The sequence below is a fragment of the Alexandromys fortis genome, unplaced genomic scaffold (genome assembly GCF_014885135.2).
Source record: "Alexandromys fortis isolate MF-2015 unplaced genomic scaffold, M_Fortis_MF-2015_v1.1 scaffold_372, whole genome shotgun sequence".
NCBI classification, from domain to species: domain Eukaryota; kingdom Metazoa; phylum Chordata; class Mammalia; order Rodentia; family Cricetidae; genus Alexandromys; species Alexandromys fortis.
Genome location: NW_026068255.1, coordinates 410,028 through 428,681, shown reverse-complemented (window position 1 = coordinate 428,681; position 18,654 = coordinate 410,028). Strand labels below are relative to the sequence as shown.

At 44.3% G+C, this 18,654-nt stretch overlaps 3 protein-coding genes across 3 annotated transcripts; 2 read left to right on the top strand and 1 right to left on the bottom strand.

Moving 5' to 3' along the window:
* Positions 1 to 3,863: 3,863 nt before the first annotated feature.
* Or10c1 (olfactory receptor family 10 subfamily C member 1) lies at positions 3,864 to 4,883 on the top strand. The gene has a single exon (XM_050131539.1). The coding sequence runs from the start codon at positions 3,864 to 3,866 to the stop codon at positions 4,800 to 4,802; it is 939 nt and encodes a 312-aa protein (XP_049987496.1). The 3' UTR covers positions 4,803 to 4,883.
* Positions 4,884 to 12,439: 7,556 nt separating this feature from the next.
* Positions 12,440 to 13,409, top strand: LOC126494254 (putative olfactory receptor 2I1; the record flags this gene model as incomplete). The annotated part of the gene is given in 2 exon segments (XM_050131510.1): positions 12,440 to 12,459; positions 12,461 to 13,409. Coding segments are annotated over 2 exon segments (969 nt in total), but the record flags the coding sequence as incomplete, so codon positions are not given.
* Positions 13,410 to 14,389: 980 nt separating this feature from the next.
* Positions 14,390 to 16,583, bottom strand: Ubd (ubiquitin D). The gene is made up of 2 exons (XM_050131516.1): positions 16,452 to 16,583; positions 14,390 to 15,158 (listed from the first exon to the last, which is right to left on the bottom strand). The coding sequence occupies exons 1-2, from the start codon at positions 16,467 to 16,469 to the stop codon at positions 14,691 to 14,693; spliced, it is 486 nt and encodes a 161-aa protein (XP_049987473.1). The 5' UTR covers positions 16,470 to 16,583; the 3' UTR covers positions 14,390 to 14,690.
* Positions 16,584 to 18,654: the final 2,071 nt, after the last annotated feature.

Below are 18,654 nucleotides of genomic sequence, written 5' to 3'. Positions count from 1 at the left end.
ATAATTAGAACAGTCAGACAATAGTAAACATGAAACAATAGCAAATTACAAACAGAACATGGAAGATCCTGGGATGTCATTAAAAGACCAAACTTGTGAATTATTAGCATAGAAGAGTGAGAAGAAGTAAAAAAAAAAAAAAAAAACCTAAGGACAGACAAACTATATTTAATAAAATAACAATTTCCAAATCCAGGAACAGAAGACAACTGCAAAAGATGGCATTTAGAAAGTAAAGTTGGTAAGCTTAGAAAAGCATTTCCTCAAGTAATTCTACAAGAACAAAAAAAGAGAATTGGAAGGCTGTGAGTGAGAAGCATCAAACTACATAAAAAAGCAAACCTGTCCTATTAATAGTGATTTCTGAACAGAAATATTAAGCACCAGCAGGGCAGGTAATAGTTTATTTTAACCTCCAGAACGTGTGTCCTTAGCAGGACCTTCCGTGTCCTTTGGCCTCTGAGAATTGGGTCCTCTTCCCCACGACTGCACGATGGTAACAACTCTGCACTGTTTTCCATGTTGTCACAATGATATCTCTGCGCTGTATTTCCGTGTGCTTTATGATAAAGTTTGAGCACGTGTGTGTAGTGCTACTTCACGGCTGTGGCTGATTGTAACTCAGAAACTCTTGGATGCCATAAACTCTAAGGCTAAAACGCTGAAGACCAAAATCTCTTAAGTCTAACGTCTCAGAAAGTCATAAACTTCATCAGGTAACTGTGGGTATAAAACCCATGTGCACAACTGCCAGCCATATTGAAGTGTGTTCATAATTTTGCTTATTGACTAGTGTCCTTAATATATCACTTATAATTGGTATATCTATGCTTCATGAGCATACCTTAGCTGAGTGCTATGCAAGCAAAAATTTGTACACGTTTGCCTATCTGGTGAGATAGAGTATCCCGTTCTCCCATGTTTTATGTTTCCTGAATAAATACTCCCTTGAAAAATCTAAATAAATGTCTTTAAAGTAATTTTAAAATACTCCCAGAATTATATTTTAAAGATTTAAACTTTTGTGATTATGACATTCAAAACTGTATCTTTTGAGATAGTAATACAAACTCTCTACTTGACATCACCTGTATAGTGTTTTCCTGCTTGGGAAAACGGCCATTGATAAAGGAAATGGTTTCTGATGACTGGCTTATTTTCTGAAACATGTGTCCCTCATAAAGAGGATTTTCTTTAAGTCTCTGGGGCCTGAGCCTCCCAGCACATTCTGCTTTCCAGTCAGGAGAGCCTCACACAACTCTTAACGAGTTAAGGCACACTAAGAGTGAAATCTTTGTGGTTTATATCTGTCAATATTTGTCACATTAGAAAGTTAGATTGTTGAAGCCCAGCTTTAAGGGCGAATGCTTAAACTCCCAATGTTTGGAAGGTGGAGGCTTTGATCAGAAAAGAGTTCAAGATCATTATCAGCTACATAAAGAATCTGTAGGCAGCCTGGGGTGGAAAAAGAGGGAATTAGGGCTAAATGAAGGGAATGGACTAAGAGAGAAGAAAGAAAGAAAGAAAGAAAGAAAGAAAGAAAGAAAGAAAGAAAGAAAGAAAGAAAGAAGGCTAAAGGAAGTCTAGCATGCCACAAAAATATAGTTTAAGAAGGAGGTTTGAAATTTTGGTGGCAAACACTGATAAAGAGGTTCCCTGCCCCTTCTAATTTGTTCAGTGGTGTGATAGTGGTGAATTGGTTCAGAAGAGTTAAGGGTAGCCTTGTCTATAAATGTCAGCCAGAGCCATATAGTGAGATTATATCTCAATAAACTGTTGTAATAAGAGCGGCAGACCGCTTCCCACCACCTTGCTAGCTTTACCCTAAATAATTACACAGAAACTGTATTCTTTTGAACCCTGCCTGTCCCATTAGTTCCAGCCTCTTATTGGCTAATTCTCATATCTTGCTTTAACCCATTTCTAATAATGTGTTTAACACCACTAGGTGGCTTACCTGGAAAGATCTTAACCTGCGTCTGTCTGGAGTGGGAGAATCATGGCGACTGCCTGACTCGGCTTCTTTCTCCCAGCATTCTGTTCTGTCTGCTCCACCCACCTAAGGGCTGGCCTATCAAATGGGCCAAGGCAGTTTCTTTATTAACCAATGAAAGTAACTCCTCCAATAAACAAACAAAAATAAAGTAAAAACAAAACAAAAATAACATTATCAACTTCTGACCTCCACATGTAGTTAACTCACACAAGCACACACAGTAAATTCATTATTGAACTTTATCAATAATAGTAGAATTACTGGTTTTGTGGATGTAGTGACATCTACAATGATGGAAAGGAGAAAATAAAAATGAACGACGAGAAACAGTACATGAGAACTAAGAAGGAGACCCACAACCCTTGATGTTGTCTGTGAAAAGTTCTCAGCCTCTGCTTCTTGCCATCTAAGGAAAAGACTCCAAAATAACGTTAGTCATTATTGTGAATTAATTGTTTGAGATTCTCCCAATTGGAAAGCAGAATGTACTAGGAGACTCAAGTCCTCAGAGACGTAAAGAAAATTCTCCTGGTGAGGGACCTATGCTGAAGAAGGAAGAAAAAAACAAGCCAGGCGTCAGGCACTATCTGCCTTTATCAATGGCTACTTTCCCAAGTAGGAAAATACTGCACAGATGATGTCCAGGACAATGCTGGGAGGTCCAGGGTGAAATAAAGCAAGAACTGTACTGCAGCAGGACCAATGTGTGGGCTCTCGGCTCTGAAGAACATTTACGTTTTTGCATAGCATTTGAATGTATGTATCCACTTAAGTTTGTCTTTTTGGGTGTCTATGTTTTTACTATATGTAGTCCCTTTCAGTGTTGTTTGTAATGATGTTTGTATGTGTACATAAAATATGATACATTTGTGACCTTGGATGAATCTGGCCTCTGAGTTTATTAGCGTGCACGTCTATGCTTAGATTTAGAAGTGTAACATGTTATTGTATGCGTCCATGAGGTTTGTCTAAGAGTCTGGGGGGTTTTGTATGTGTTATAATATAAAAGGATGAGTCTGAGAGCACCAAGATGCAAAGATGAGCAGCTGAAGCAGGCCTCGTATTCCACCGCACTTTTGCTACAGAGATCTTCACTCTGTTGACTAGTTAATAGCTTTATTTCCTGCAGCTGCCTGAAAGAGATGATTATTTTGAGTCTTTTCTACCAAATGGAGACTGTGTACTCTGTGTGAGGTAAGATGATAGCAAATAAAGAGAGGCTGGTGGAAGTGGGGAAGAATGGATCAGAGAAGAGACACGTTGAGAGGAGAAAAGAAAGAAATGTATTGGAGGAGGAAAAATAAAGGATTTAACAGGACAGGAAATCCCCTTGACTTGGAGTAGGATTTGTCCCAGTCGGAATGTGGATCAAATCGTGTTCATCTGAGAAGGAAATGTCCACCCCAGCAGGGATGGGAAATTGGGAAATACAAAACGGCTGGATGTGGTGTTTACTTACCGTAATCCCAGCGCTCACGAAACTGAGACAGGAGGATCAAGATGAATTGGAGACCGGTTTGGAATACAGTGAGTTCTAGGTTTTCCTAAGATATAATTGAAACCTAAAATATAAGGAAGAGTGGGAGAGAGGGCAGAACAGCCCGGAGCCAGAGCAGAAGAATCTAAATTTAGTGTGTATTTCTGAGGGTGGGGACAGCGCAGAGACCAAAGGCAAATATACACCCAGGGCATTCTTAGGGTGACCAGGGTGTAACATGGGCTTGTGCGTGGACACCTCCGTTCAAAGGCCCTAATAGCTTAAGAAAAAAAGGAGTTCCCAGGCAAAAAGGTCATCTCTGCCTGATTCCAAGCACACACAGTAGCGTTTCTTGCCCTCCCCCTCCTACCTGGCCATAGGCTGTGGTAGATGGGCACCAACGCTTCCCTGGTGACTGAGTTTGTACTGGTGGGCTTCTCGCGTCTGGTCCACCTTCAAGGCCTCCTCTTCTCCCTCTTCCTGGCTGTCTACCTGCTCACTGTGGCAGGCAATCTCCTCATTGTGGCGCTAGTCTCCACAGACGCAGCGCTGCAATCCCCCATGTATTTCTTCCTCCGCATCCTCTCAGCCCTAGAGATCTGCTACACGTCGGTCACCGTCCCCTTGCTGCTGCACCATCTGCTCACTGGTCGGCGCCACATCCCGCGCTCCGGCTGCGCTCTGCAGATGTTCTTTTTCCTCTTCTTTGGCGCCACCGAGTGCTGCCTGCTAGCTGCCATGGCTTATGACCGCTATGCTGCTATCTGCGAGCCCCTGCGCTACCAAATGCTGCTCAGCAGGCGGGTGTGTGTGCAGCTCGCCGGCGCGGCGTGGGCCTGCGGGGCTCTGGTGGGGCTGGGCCACACCTCCTTCATCTTCTCCTTGCCTTGCTGTGGCCCCAATGCTATCCCTCACTTCTTCTGTGAGATTCAGCCCGTGCTGCAGTTGGTGTGTGGAGACACCTCGCTCAACGAGCTGCAGATTATCCTGGCTGCCGCCCTCATCATCTTGTGCCCCTTTGGCCTCATCCTTAGTTCCTATGGGCGGATTCTGGTCACTATCTTCCGCATCCCATCAGCTGCTGGTCGCCGCAAGGCCTTCTCCACCTGTTCTTCCCACCTGGTAGTGGTATCTCTCTTCTACGGTACTGCCATCTTTATCTATATCCGCCCTAAGGCCAGCTACGACCCAGCCACGGACCCCCTGCTGTCCCTCTTCTACGCTGTGATCACCCCCATCCTCAATCCTGTCATCTACAGCCTGAGGAATGCTGATGTCAAGGCCGCGCTAAAAAGAAGTATCCAGAAAATGGGGCCCTCGGAGATTTGACAAGGTGCGGGAGATGACTCCTGAACAGAACTCCAGGTTCCTAATTACCGAGGATCAAAGGAGAAGAGACTTGGAACACAGACTTACTGTGTTCCTCAACACCTTTTATTTTGAGATAGGCTCTTGCTGTATAACTAAGGTTGGTCTTGCACTCACATTTCGTGAGTGCTGGGATTAAAGACAAAGCCACCACACCCTGTTGGCAATAACTCCTTTCTTATCATTTATGGCGTCATCATTGACATATAATAAAGTGCATATATTTAAACGCATAGTCTGATAAGTGTTGCATATAAAGGCACCGTGAATCTATTGGCATTTGTGACACACACAGCCGAAGGTTTCCTCACTCCCCACTCTTTCATCTGCAGTCCGTCATTACAGATCAGTTTGCCTTTTCTAGAGTTTTACACAAATAAACTTTTTGTTCTGACTATTTTAACCCAATATAATTGTTTTGAATTTATCCATACTATGGTGTATAGCAGCCCATTCATATTCATTTCTGAGTACTGTCCCATGAGACCTCAATCTATTCCCCCACCTGCTGATGAAAATGCTGAATGTGTCCTGAGCCAAATTTAAGTCTGTCCATGTGATTCCATAGTAAACACCAGTCAATACAGTTTGTTGTTTTTTTTTTTTTTTTTAAAAAAAGTCCTGGGCTGGAGAGATGGCTCAGTGGTTAAGAGCACTGACTGCTCTTCCAGAGGTCCTGAGTTCAATTCCCAGCAACCACGTGGTGGCTCACAACCGCCTATAATGAGATTTGGTGCCCTCTTCTTGCCTACAGGCAGGACCCTGTATAAATAAATAAATAAATCCTAAAAAAAATAAACTCCTAAATATATTCATTCTGATCCTAGATAGGAAAGAAGGCAAGGAGAAAGGTTTCTGTTTCTTGGGTTCACATAGACTTCCAGCAGACAACAAACATCCACAAGTTAAGACCCAGGGAGGCGCTGTCTTGTGGTAATCAAGATCCATCAGAGTTAAGAGAACAAGACATCAGATGGCTCCTCTTTTCAGAATGTAGTGTTTCCTACTCTATGTCTCTCTCATGTCTGTGAGCTACACCTAAGCATCCTACCTCGAATCTGGAAACTCCTCTTAGACAGCAGTCTCAGCTCAATGCCTGGGAGTGACACACACACACACACACACACACACACACACACACACACTAGCTCCTCAGCTTGGCTTTTAGAATGCAGCCTCCAGACATAGTAGGTCTACAAATCAGGCATGATTTGATTGATCTAATCAATCAGCTCTGTTGTCTGATCAAGTGAGGAATACACCTCTGAAAGACTCATGAAAATCCTTCCATTTGTGTTGTGTGGCATTTTGTTTGTGTTCTGACAAATAAAACTGGCCTGGAGATCCAGGGTGGAGCTAATCTTTATTTAACAACAGAAGCCTGGTGGTGGTGGTGGTGGTGGTGGTGGTGGTGTTGGTGGTGGTGGTGGTTCATGCCTTTAATCACAGCACTTGGGAGGTAGAGAGAGGAAGTGACAAGGTGGGGCAGAGACAGAATCTCACCCTTTTAAATGCAGAAAGGAGACGACGCATAGGAAGCAACTGGCGACTGCTCCCAGTTTTCTGATCTTCCAGGTTTTTACCCCATCTCTGTCTCCTGGTTTTTATTGATTAAAAGTAATTGGATTTATGTGTCACCTTTGTATCACAGATCATGTTTTACTTTAAGTTGTTCAAAGGATTCATTGCTTAAACCATTAGCTTGGGAGAAAGATCTGGAAAACAAGCGTGACAAGACTTTGATCACAGACTGCCTCCAAAAAACGAATAGCTAGAGGTGCAAAGAAAGCAGAAAGGGTTTTTGCAAAGTTAGAACTGAACCAAGTCTAACTCTGCCCATGCGCACCTTGTACCCAGTGAACAGGATAACTGTGGCAGAGAGCCTCGTGTCTTCTTATTATTTCCCCAGGCTCTTTTGAGCCTTCCTAATGACAAAGGGGGGTAGGATAGACAGTTTGAATAATTGCCCTGCAGGGAGGCAGGCCATCTCTTCAACAGTATAATCAACTTTTACAGGGAAGGCAGAGTCTGTGGCAGTTGAATCAATACTATGGACCTATCAGGACAGCACCAGCATCAGCACCAGAGAACTTATACATGAAAATCGTAAGATTATTCAGGAATTCCATGAGTACAACTCAGATAAAACTCTGACTATTACTACCCTGAGCGTCACTGAGCTCAAGAGAATATTGCTGAGCTTCAGGACCTGACAGCCAGCCTTCCAGAACTCTAAAATGTGTCGTTGCACTATTCAGCCACATGGTGGCAGCACGCGTCTACTATACTGCCGACCGGCAAGAAACTCATAAAGAAGTAGGATTCGGAGAAGCCTAAAGGAAATTGTTGGACTCAAAAAATCAGGTAAAAGTTTTTGTAAACAGTCACTTTAAATGCATCCCAAAGACAGCACAACAAAGTGAGTTTGGTCCAAATAAGTCATCTAAGAGAAAGGGCCCTCTCCACCACACGTTTAACAATGGCTCTTCCTCCGCCAGTGACTAGGCATTCAGGGAACAAACACTATCGGATCCGCCAGTGACTAGGCAAAAACGCTGCATCCAGGGAACAAACACTATAGGAGTCCATAGGACAATGAGAGGAACTGCATCCCAGGAAGCCTGTCTCCAGGTGAAAGGCTGAAAGACAGATGGTTCACTCAGGCCACCTAAGACTCTCTCGACTGAATCTCTAAGCTCTGATGAAGGAAGCGTGGCCCTTACAGTCCCCTCCTGCTCATCACTCTTTCCTGTTTCTGGTCTCCATGGTCCCACAGAAAACAAGAAATCCTTCTGTTCAGTTTTAATTTTCTGATCACCCAGATGTTTTAAATGAGCAAAGCATTCTGTTCCAGGTTGGTATAAATAGGAGCTGAGATTTATTTCAGGTAGAAAGGACAGCTTAGTAACACCAGTCACTGCAATAGGGGTTTGTTCTGAATCCCAACTAAAGAGAGTTCTTTACTATAGGTTAACCTATAGGTTTCTAGAGAGGGTGGGTGATCTAAGACAATGTATGGCTTTGTACAAGCTCAAATGTTTTGGGGTTGCTATATGCCTGAAGTCAGGAAGGCAGAGAAAACAAGGACCAGGGATTATCACCGTACCTGGGGCTCATAAAGCAGGGGTTGCCCTTGCTGAAGCAGGAATGATAAACAGAAAGGGGCCTGGGGCTGCAGGGAAGGTGAGCAGATCACTCTAATAGTACCAAATCTGGTCTCTATTTTTTGTCTTTCAGTCTCTTATAAACACATATAATGAACTTTGAATTCATTCCCTTCCAATGTCCTCTCTTATGCCCCTCTTACCAAATACTTTTTCTCGTCTTTTTATTTATTTATTTATTTATTTAATGTATATAAGTATTTTGTCTATTTTTACATCTGTGTGCCCTGCTTGCCACATGCTTGCAGAGGCCAGAAGAAGGTATCAGATCCCTGGGACTGCAGTTATAGACAGTTGTTAGCCACCATTTGGGTACTGGGAATAGAACCCAGGTTCTCTGGAAGAGCTACCAGTGCTCTTAACTGCCAGGCGATCTCTCTAGTCCTCATGTCTTTTCATGTGTACATACTTTATCACATTTAATTAGAGTCACTTGCATGAACATAGGTAGGGACCTATTACTTGAACTAGGTCAGCTTACCAGCACTACAGTGCTATGGAACATGACTTCCCTCCTCTATCAGCCATTAGCTGCCTATGACTCCTCAGGGTGGCGTGGGGTTTCATGAGCCTCTCCTCCTTTCATCAAGGAACGTTAATAGGCCCAGCCTTCTGCAGGTCTTGTTCAAGTAACCCCCAATGCTGTGATTTCCTAAGTGCGGCAGCCAGGTGATGTCCAGAAAAGAGAATTTCCCAGCATTCCTTCCCATGCTCTGGCTCTAGATTCTTTATATCTCTGCAACGTTTCTGAGCCTTAGAGAAAGGAAATCTAGTCTCTCTTAAAGCTGCAGCATCTTAAAATGCTGGCCCCATGATCCAGTACAAGATCCCATCACCCACCCCCATAAAAGGGGGAAATGTACATGAAATCTCCATACCCTTTATCACTGGAGTCCACCATATCCAGGAATCTTAACTGAAAGTTGACGGTTCGATAAATGACAGAAAATAAGCTTCCTCTTCTGAGTCATTACCAAGGCCCTGTCTGCATTCTGAATCACAGATTTTTGCCACCCTCTGTATTAATGGCTGAATTTCAGATACGTTTCCTGTCACTTTTCTATGCTTTCTCTCTTCTTACTGTCTAACTCTCCACAAGTTCCAAGATTTTGGAGCCCAGGCAAGTCTCTTCTTACCACAGACCTAACTTGTCCTCTTCCTCAAAGCCTGCTGGAGAGAAATGTTAGCAGGACTGGACAATGTGCCTATCTTATCTTCCCTGTTTTCACATTTTAATTCCTTCCTCGCGTAGACAGGTCAGTTGCTAGGCTTAACAACCACAGTAGACTCTAAGTAGTCAGTCATAGTCTGACTACAATCCTGACCAAAAACCATGACATTTATACTATATAAAATAAACTAACAACCTCTGCGTTCCCCCTAAGGGTGCTCTACACTTGGATGGAGCAGCTCCAGTTTCCTGTCTTACCGTGGTAGGAGCCACACAACTGTTCCTCCAAAACTCATGTTTGGTTTCTGTCCATTCTCATTTGGGCAACAGTTCATTCCATAGTTTTTCTTAGGTGTTCTATTTCATTCACCCCAGATAGAAAGAATAACAACAGTCCAAAGAAATTATTCCACCCAAGTGAAGTTTACTGAAGCAATGCCCCTTGCTGGGCTTATTTACAGGGCTATGGGTGACTTCACACCTCAGAAAAACCCACCTGAGCATGGGTTAAGGACTCACAGAAGTCCCCTATACACCTTTGGGACAGCTGCATCACCGAGGAGTCTCCCATCCTCACCAAGCCCACTGCCCACATAGCCTCCAGATGTGGCTCTTTGATGCTTGTAAATTTTTATGAGCCTTGTGAGTTTCCCTGTATCCTCCTTAAGGGATGGTCCAATCTTGAAAAAAACAACTACACTACATATAGACATGTACACACAGACACAGACACACACACAGACACAGACACAGACACACACACACACACACACACACACACATTATCGGATGGCTTTTGCCCCTGCCCTTCAGAGTCAGTTGTCAGGATGAAGTGAAACCTCTGTTTCTCTCCGGTTACTACCAACCAAACAAGCATAGGTAATGGATCAAATTAGAGTTTAATTTAAATATGGTAGTAATTTAACCAAGAGAATATCAAAAAGTGAAACTATTGCTTAGAGTTTACAAAGAAGTAACTACTATTTTTAAACCTTTTATTAAATTTGTTTTGTGTGTGCAGTGGTAGTGAGGTGTGGGTGTGTGTATGATACAGCCCACATGTGGAAGTCAGAAGACAAGCTGCAGGAATCGGCTCTCTCCTTCCACCATGTCAGTCCTGGGACAATCAGCCTTTTTGCCAGCCCCAAAGACGTAATTATAATGGCTGACGGCAATCTGGGCTGGGAGAGACAGGAGGAAGATGAGGAACTGCAGCAAATATCCAGATCACTGAACGTAGAAATGGAAGGAGACAAAGTTTTGATTTGGGGGGATAATTATCCACTAAGATTTATAGTAAGAGTGAAGAGTGGGCCAAATATAATATATTCTTGAATAAAGAGGAGCCGAAGGGATGGAGGGGTTAACAGCAATCACAGTGGTAGCAGGTGATCAAAACCAGTGTTCAGCTGAGGAAGATATTGATGAGAGGAACAATTCCAGTAATCCTGGCACCCAGCAGCTTGGACTATATATTAAAATGTTGTTCATTTGTGACTTAAATCTGCAGTGTCCCCCAGATTAGGGCTGCTTTACAGACATAACAAATTTGCTGAGGGTCAGCAGGTCAGTCAGCGAATGACTAGAAATAACGGGAAGAGGAAATTATGCGGTCTCTAGCCTCCACAGCCTGCTAGAGACCAGTACCCTGAAGGGATAGTCTCTCCAGGATTCCCTCTCCATCACTCTGGGGAATGTCTCTCTGGACACCTCCACGTGAAGGGCTAATTATGGGAGTGGGACACAGATTCCCCAGCACCTCACCCCCCTTCTAAGGAGCAGGGAAAGTAGGTTCTTGTTTCTTCTCTAGTGAGAGAAGGTGTCAGTGTTCTTCATTTTTCTCTCTCCCGTTAGATTTTAAAAGAATATTTTCAGTGCAATCACCAGCTAAGGTTAACTGGCTACCACAACAACACAAGCATTTGACCTGTTTTTGCCCCTTACAGAACTCTCCAGTAAAGTCTCCATTTCTGCCTCGGTACCGCAGTCCCACAAAGTTAGGCATCTTCTCTCTGCTGAACAGGATGGCACCCACCCCTTGTCTTCAACCTGGGGCGCCTGGCTCTGATCTCAGGTATTCATTCCAGCAACCAATACAGTCAAATATTTGGGTCTTTTGTTAATCTTTCCCTCTGTCATTTCAAACCCAGGGAATCCAGAACATGAGCAAGACACCAGCATAAATTCGAGGTCTAAAAACAGGGCCAGAGGTTAGACATGAAGGTAAGTCTGTTACATTGCTCTAAGAATAAATGGTTTTGCAATTCAGGGTCACAATCTAGAAAGTCAAGGACACGCTTGTAACCCCAGCACTCTGGAGCTGGACACAAGAGGGTCAGGAGTTCAAGAGCTCCTTCTGCTGCAAACAGAACTGAAGAACCGGATGGAGAGAGGGGGCAGGCAGCATGGGAAGAAAGGAAACAGAGGCAGGCAGGGAGGGAGAAAGAGAGAGAGGGAAGAGGGATCAAGTACAAGAAAATATTTGATGACTACAGTTATCATACTTGGTCTATTCCAGTGAAAAGTCTATAGCTGCATATACCTGTTGGCTGCTCCTAACTGGCTGAGATTACATTCTGAGATTTTATATAATAGACATTTACACTTCCGCTTTGGTTTGCACGTGGAGCAGAGTTAGGTTCACCTGTGAAGTGTGACTGACTTGTCTGCTCTGGGTTCTCCTACCTTCAGCTTTAACTGTTGCATAAATAAACAAACAAAAAAGGCAATGTTGCTCCATCTAGTCTCATTCAGTCTCGACTTTTAGACCATGCAGATTTTTAAGGAAAATGGGGGAGGAAAGATCAGAGCGGAATATGTCCTTCAGTATCGTCATAGCTGCCCTTGGTAGAGACACTGAATCTCTTCTTTAATTCCTGGAGGTGCGGCCAGAGCGAGGGAGGCAGACCTGATTATCAATGGACTTAGGACAACTTTACTTTCTAAAATTTGAACTGGCTCATCTGTTAAACAGAGGCATTATCTCCCTTGAAGGCACTTGTGAAGGAATACTGGCATGGGGCTATGTAATGAAGCTTAAATTTAGGCATGGGCTTTCCTCTCTTACCCCGTTTATCCCACACTGGGAATTCTTGCTTGTCGTGGACAGCAATAAGCCAGGGTCTCACTGTGTAGCTCTCTGACCTGGAACTCACTATGTAGACCAGGCTGGCCTCAAACTCACCAAGATTTCCAGGCTTGCCTGCTGAGCACAAGGCCTGAATCACTAAGCCCACTAGCATTAAACTTCTTTGTCTCATCCTTCCGAACCTTCTCGGAGTTTCCCCTCAGGCTAACCACAGCTCAGCTGAGCGCTTCCTGCTGCTGGGTTTCACAGACTGGCCCTCGCTGGAACCCGTCCTCTTCGCACTGGTCCTACTCTGCTACCTACTAACGCTGTCCGGCAACGCGGCATTGGTGCTGCTGGCCATTCGCGACCCGCGCCTGCACACACCCATGTACTACTTCCTTTGCCACTTGGCCTTGGTGGATGTGGGCTTCACCACCAGTGTGGTGCCGCCGCTGCTGGTCAGCCTGTGCGGCCCGGTGCTGCAGCTACCGCGCGGCGGGTGCATGGCGCAGCTGTGCGCATCTCTGGCCCTGGGCTCTGCCGAGTGCGTGCTGCTGGCCGTTATGGCGCTGGATCGCGCTGCTGCCGTGTGCCGCCCGCTGCGCTACACCGCCCTCGCCTCACCGCGCTTGTGCCGCGCTCTGGCCAGCGCCTCCTGGCTCGGTGGCCTGGCCAACTCCGCAGCGCAGACCGCCCTGCTGGCCGCGCGCCCGCTCTGTGCGGCCCGCCGTCTGGACCACTTCATCTGCGAACTGCCCGCGCTGCTGCAGCTAGCCTGCCGTGGCGGCCGCAGCGCCACCGAGCGCCAGATGTTCGCCGCGCGGGTGTTCATCCTGTTGGTGCCTTCTGCGGTCATCCTGGCCTCCTACACCGCCGTGGGCCGCGCGGTCTGGGGTATGCGCTCCCGCGCTGGCCGGCGGAAAGCAGCGAGCACATGTGGCTCTCACTTGACCGCCGTCTGCCTATTCTACGGTTCGGCCACCTACACCTACCTGCAACCTACACATAGTTACAACCAGGGCCGCGGCAAGTTCGTCTCGCTCTTCTACACGGTAGTCACACCCGCGCTAAATCCCCTCATCTACACACTGCGCAACAAAGAAGTGAAGGGGGCGGCTCTGAGGTTCTTGGGAAGTCTGGGGAGGCTGCAGGTCCGGCACTGAGAGGACTAAGAAAGGCGCGGGGTCCCGTAACTAGGATGCCCATATTGTTTGCCTTTGCATGAGAATCTGCAAATTTTGTTCTCGAGGAGTCCAGGATTAGTAAGAGGGAGATCTCTTTCTCCTACCGGCTAAGGTTTGGATTCTTGAGGGGAAATCCCTGAAATACGTAAACACACGTATATAGTGATGGGGTAAATGGATCCCAGGCCTTTCTACAGAAGGGAAGCATGATGAAGGAGGGGGCCATCCTCATCCTCGGGAGACTTTGTAACCACCCCTGAAGAATTCGCATGGAGATAAGATGATGAACACCTAGTGCTGACCTTCAGCCTTCCATACAAAAGACCGTGAGAAAGCCCATGCCTCAGCCATCAGGTGCAGTCCCTCAAGTTAACAAGGAGGCCAGGTGTCTTACCTTACATAGAGAGCTTCCAGAAACAGGATGTGGTTTCCCTTCTTGGGGAGCCAACCCAGCTAATACAGAACTAGCCAGATAACCAGTGCCCACGACAGAACACTCGATACTTAAAACTATAAAGAAAATCTGCTATTATAAGGCGATTGTGTCAGGCCTGTTTAAGCTGGGAATCCCAGCTGCAGGGCATGGCTTGTGAACTAGTTTTAACTAGTTTTAAAAGAGAAAGGACTAGTTTTAAAAGAGAAGGTAAAGACAGCCATGGTCAGGCTGTGAGAAAAGCCTGCATGGGACCAGGATAGAGACAGAGGAGAAAACAGAGGGAAGATGGAGAAAGTTATCCTACAGCAAAGGAAGCTCTATCCTCAGAAGAAACCAGAAGTTAACCCCTTCCCTTCCTTACCCAGAGATGAACATTCTGTTAGGTGTTAGGTGGAGGAGGCACTAGATTTTATTCCATACCAATCATCTTTAAATAAGAAGAGAGGATAATGATCGAATGAATTTCTAAATCATTTATTAGTCTGTGATGCTGTTGGGGTTTTAAAAATTCATAACACATTACTTCTCTAATCTCTGTAAGTAGAACTCAATTTGGTTCAACAGTTACTCGTTGATCCACTGTCCCTGCCTCCCAAGTCCTGAAATTAAAAGTGTGAACCACCACACCCAACTAACCTTTCAGTTTCTTCACTTGGCGGCCATCCTGCCACACGATGAACTGTCAGAAACAAGTAATCACAGGCTTGGCAAATAGTTTTGTCTTTATTTCATTTTCATTAGCTTTCGGAAATCATCAAAGGGTGTGGTGTGACTGGTAAGAGCTAAGGGGAGTGGGCTTGGATCCTCTCACCACCCATCCACAGTCACCCCCCAATGCAGTGCCCTGTCAGAAAGAGCAAACTGCCCCTCCTGATGTTGTAGTCAGCCATGATCTTTCCGTCTTCCAGCTTCTTTCCATTGCAAGTCACAACCTGAGTCTTGGGGCTCACAGCGGTCACATTCTCGATCATCTCTTTCACCTGGGACACTGAACTGGATCTTCGAACTTGGAGAAGGTGCCTTTGCCCCTCATTACTTGACTCCACCAGAAACAAGGGCAGCTCTTCATCGCTGGGCTTCACCACCTTCAGGGTGAGGTGGATGGTAGTGTCCTTGTCAATGCCGTAAGATGAAAGCTTTCTCTGGGGCTTGAGGACCTTGGAGCCTAGCAGAAGGACCTGGTCCTGCACAGAAACCTTGGTTTTGGATCTGATATGTTCGTTTATCTTCTTCACTTTGTCGCTCTCGGTGGTGTCAAAGGTCATTGATGGCCATTGCTCAGAATGGACAATCTAAGCAAAGAAAGCCGAGAGAGTCAGCCAGAAAGCTTGCTGCCTTTCTACACCTACTTCTCACCTTCATTGTTCTGTCTGCTTGGCCCTCCAGCTCCTACCCAACAATCTGCAGCTCCCCCTCTCTTGAAACTTTCATTTAATTCCCATATTATAACACAAATTAGAACATTAGTCTCATTCCTCTTGAGATATGTGTCCAATATATCTCCAATGTAACTATCAATTTCCTACCTTATTAACTTGCCTTTCCTAAGCCAAATATTAAAAGTAAAGATATTACAGGGCTTCAAAGGATGTACACAGGTTCCTAAACAACTCCAAAGCAGATTTTCAAGATTTAGCACCCTCATAGGATACTCTCAACCTCATAGGATACCCTCTGTGACTAATTCAGAACAAACCCTGATTAAGTCATAATCTCCACCTTATTAATGTCCCTGTTAATTTTTGATAATGCCCATGTTGTGGTGATGCTGTGTTTAATGTTGTTAATCTGTGATTTTGTATTTTTATTACTATTGTTATAGAGCATGATATCCTCTTTTAATTAGACCAGAATCCCAATCGAAGTATAGCTGAGTTTAATTTCATTCACTGCAGAATTCTGGAAGATGGGGAAAATCAGGTCTGCAAACCTCCTCATACTCCATTTAGAATCATTTTCCCAATCTAGATGTTTCAGACGCTCCTTCAGTGAAGGTTTTATCCTTGTTGGGTACTGCCCTGGTCACAGGTTCTCTTCATGAGGACATACTTTTGTTTAAGGTGATGTGTTTGATCACTGATAACTTAAAACAAATGAGATTTGTGATATTTTTCTTTGAAAAGAGAGAATCTTGAGGCTGAGAACTCTGAATTATTTCCCTAATTTCACATCTTGCCAGCCTTGTTGAAGCACAATGCCCTACCATTTCTCTCAAGTTTGGCTGGCAAAATAGCTTATCTGGGAAAGGCCCTTGCCACCGAGCCTCACCGCCTGACCTTAGCCCCTGTGACCTAGGTGGGAGGGGGACAGAACTAACTATGGCAGATTACCTTCTGACCCTGGCCCTGCATATACGTGCACTCAGATAATAAATACATACATACAATATTATAAATGTTTATAACCAACCTCTCTCTAGAGTACTTCCTTCTGTTGTGCAATCATCAATGTCTGCCGTGTCTCCTAAATGGTGCCCACCCAACCCGCTCACCTTCCAGGCATTGACCCCTCCTGCACTGTGGAACTATATTCCCAATGCATGGAAATACTTTCCCTTCCCATTCTTTTATCAGACCCCAACTTACACAGATGCAGGAAGCCATGTCTGCTATCAGAGGCGGAGTGATAAAGGAGTCCTCGGGTCTGCTTATATGTGAGAAGCTGGGTGGGAAATCCCCAAAACTGCTGCTTTGTCCAGTTTAGCAACAACCTTTGTTCTCAAGACTTTCCTTTCACTTTCACTGGGGTGGAGTTACTAATGAACACTCTTTGTACACAGATTTCTCCCTTTAACCTTTCCATCTGTACTCCAGATTCTAAACATAAAATAACTCCTCTAAAATAAGGGCTCCTAACTCTGCCTTGTTACTGTCCAGCCACTAACCTAGACCCTCGTAGGCTTGATAATTCATGACGTATGGTAGCCCTCTCTCTGTGTTTAAGAGTACCGGGCCTCTCTAAGAACAGGGATACCCAGAGGGGACAGGCAGGATTGGTGCTGACTGACCAGGCTGTCCGGAACCTTTGCCCACTGAAGAGGAAGACTGTATGGAACCCACATGCATGAGCTACAGGCGAACATGAGCCTGGACTGCAGAGTCATGATTTGGTGTCCTGGGGTACCACTTGCTACATACATTATAGCATGGAAAGATGCTACCCTCTTTAAACATAGGTCTATAAAACTAGATAATTGTAGGCCATTCCTAATGTCTCCCTACCTCTAAAAAAATCTTTCTTATAAAATTTTAAACACACACACACACACTTTTTGGGTTCTTGGTTCTTCTCTAATACATTGTCAATCCTGACTCAGGACCTGCAAATCTAACATTCTCCTTGAGAACAATCCAAAACCCATAGTTAAATCCTGACTCCCATCTTTTTCCATACTCACACCACAGTTCCTGGGTTTCCCCACCGTGATTCTTGGATACCTCCCTCCTCTCCTCCTTGAGCTCAGAGACATGTGAAGGTGCCACTCCTTCTCTTGCTCTCGAGATTTGGTTGAACGAGATCAAGAATGGGACTAAGCTGTGTGTCCTCAGGAAACTTAATCACTCAGAATATTCCAAGTTTGTCACTGGATTCTCAGGACATTCCATGGAATAAATTTTCAAATTTGTTTATTAAAAGTGCTTTTTTCAAAGGATTATGTAAAATTTCAAATTTATTCCCTTTTTCTGTGTTTGCTGAGGCTATGTACTGTACCTTCACCCATTGAAATTTCTCTTTCTTTCTTCTTTTTTGATCATAAGAGAAACCTTCCCTCAGTTCCTCCCAAATCCTCCTCCTCACCTCCTATCCATCCAACTTTATGTTCTTTCTCTATCTGTGTGTCTCTGAAAAAATACACCTACATACATAACACACACACACACACTCACAAATATAAACAACACAAAAACAAGAATCAAAGCAAATAAGCAAAAGACCAATGGGACAAAATTTGCCAAAATAAAGCAAATGAAGCAAAAAGTCCACAAAAATACCAATTAATTAGTTTTGTGTGTGCAAACTACTTCTGAGTATAGTGCCTGCCTGCGCTAAAGTATGGTTAATTTGCCCAATGAGGCTCCATTGGGAAAAAAAAACTGATTTTTCTTTTTGTTGGGCAGTATCAATTGCATATAGCTTCTTAGTTAGGAGTGGGACCGTTTCCCTTCTCCTATTGAAAGATCTTAAACCATTTCATTTTATTCTAGAATGTTCCATTCTGAATAACTTGGATTTACAGAGTACCTGTGTATAGTAAGGCTATCCAAAAGCTGACTCAAATATTTTGAAATCCTAATGAAAATTATATTGAAGCTCTTGTAGGGTCCAGGAGACCCTACTCCTTCCGTCCAGTTCTGGGTTATCCTCCCATTCTGGCTTCTAAAGTCTTTTGAAGCCTATTTATCTAGCAATGGGATCGTCTGCTTGTCTAACATCCCCAGTGAGCTCATGAAGACCATGATTGTGTTTTTGTTCACTTGTATGCCCAGCTTATCTGGCACAGAAAGATGCTTAATAAATATATAGTGTGTGAGTAAAATAGTAAACTAATAACAAAAAGTAATATTTAGTGAGAATTTATGTTTCAGAAACTTGCCTAAGATTATTAAACATGATCTCATTTGTTGCTTCCATATTGTGGTGACGTATTGGTATTTTTAGGGATAAACAACACCAATCCACTAAAGTCATTCAAGTGCTAGCTAGTCAGTAAGACTTCAGTGCTCATCTTTGATACTGTAGACCTTGGCTTCCAGTCATTATTGTTGCCTCCAAAGGAAGGAAAGAGCA

Bases quoted from the DNA above. Each gene is read 5' to 3' on its own strand.
- Or10c1 (XM_050131539.1), top strand. From the start codon at position 3,864: ATGGGCACCAACGCTTCCCTGGTGACTGAGTTTGTACTGGTGGGCTTC.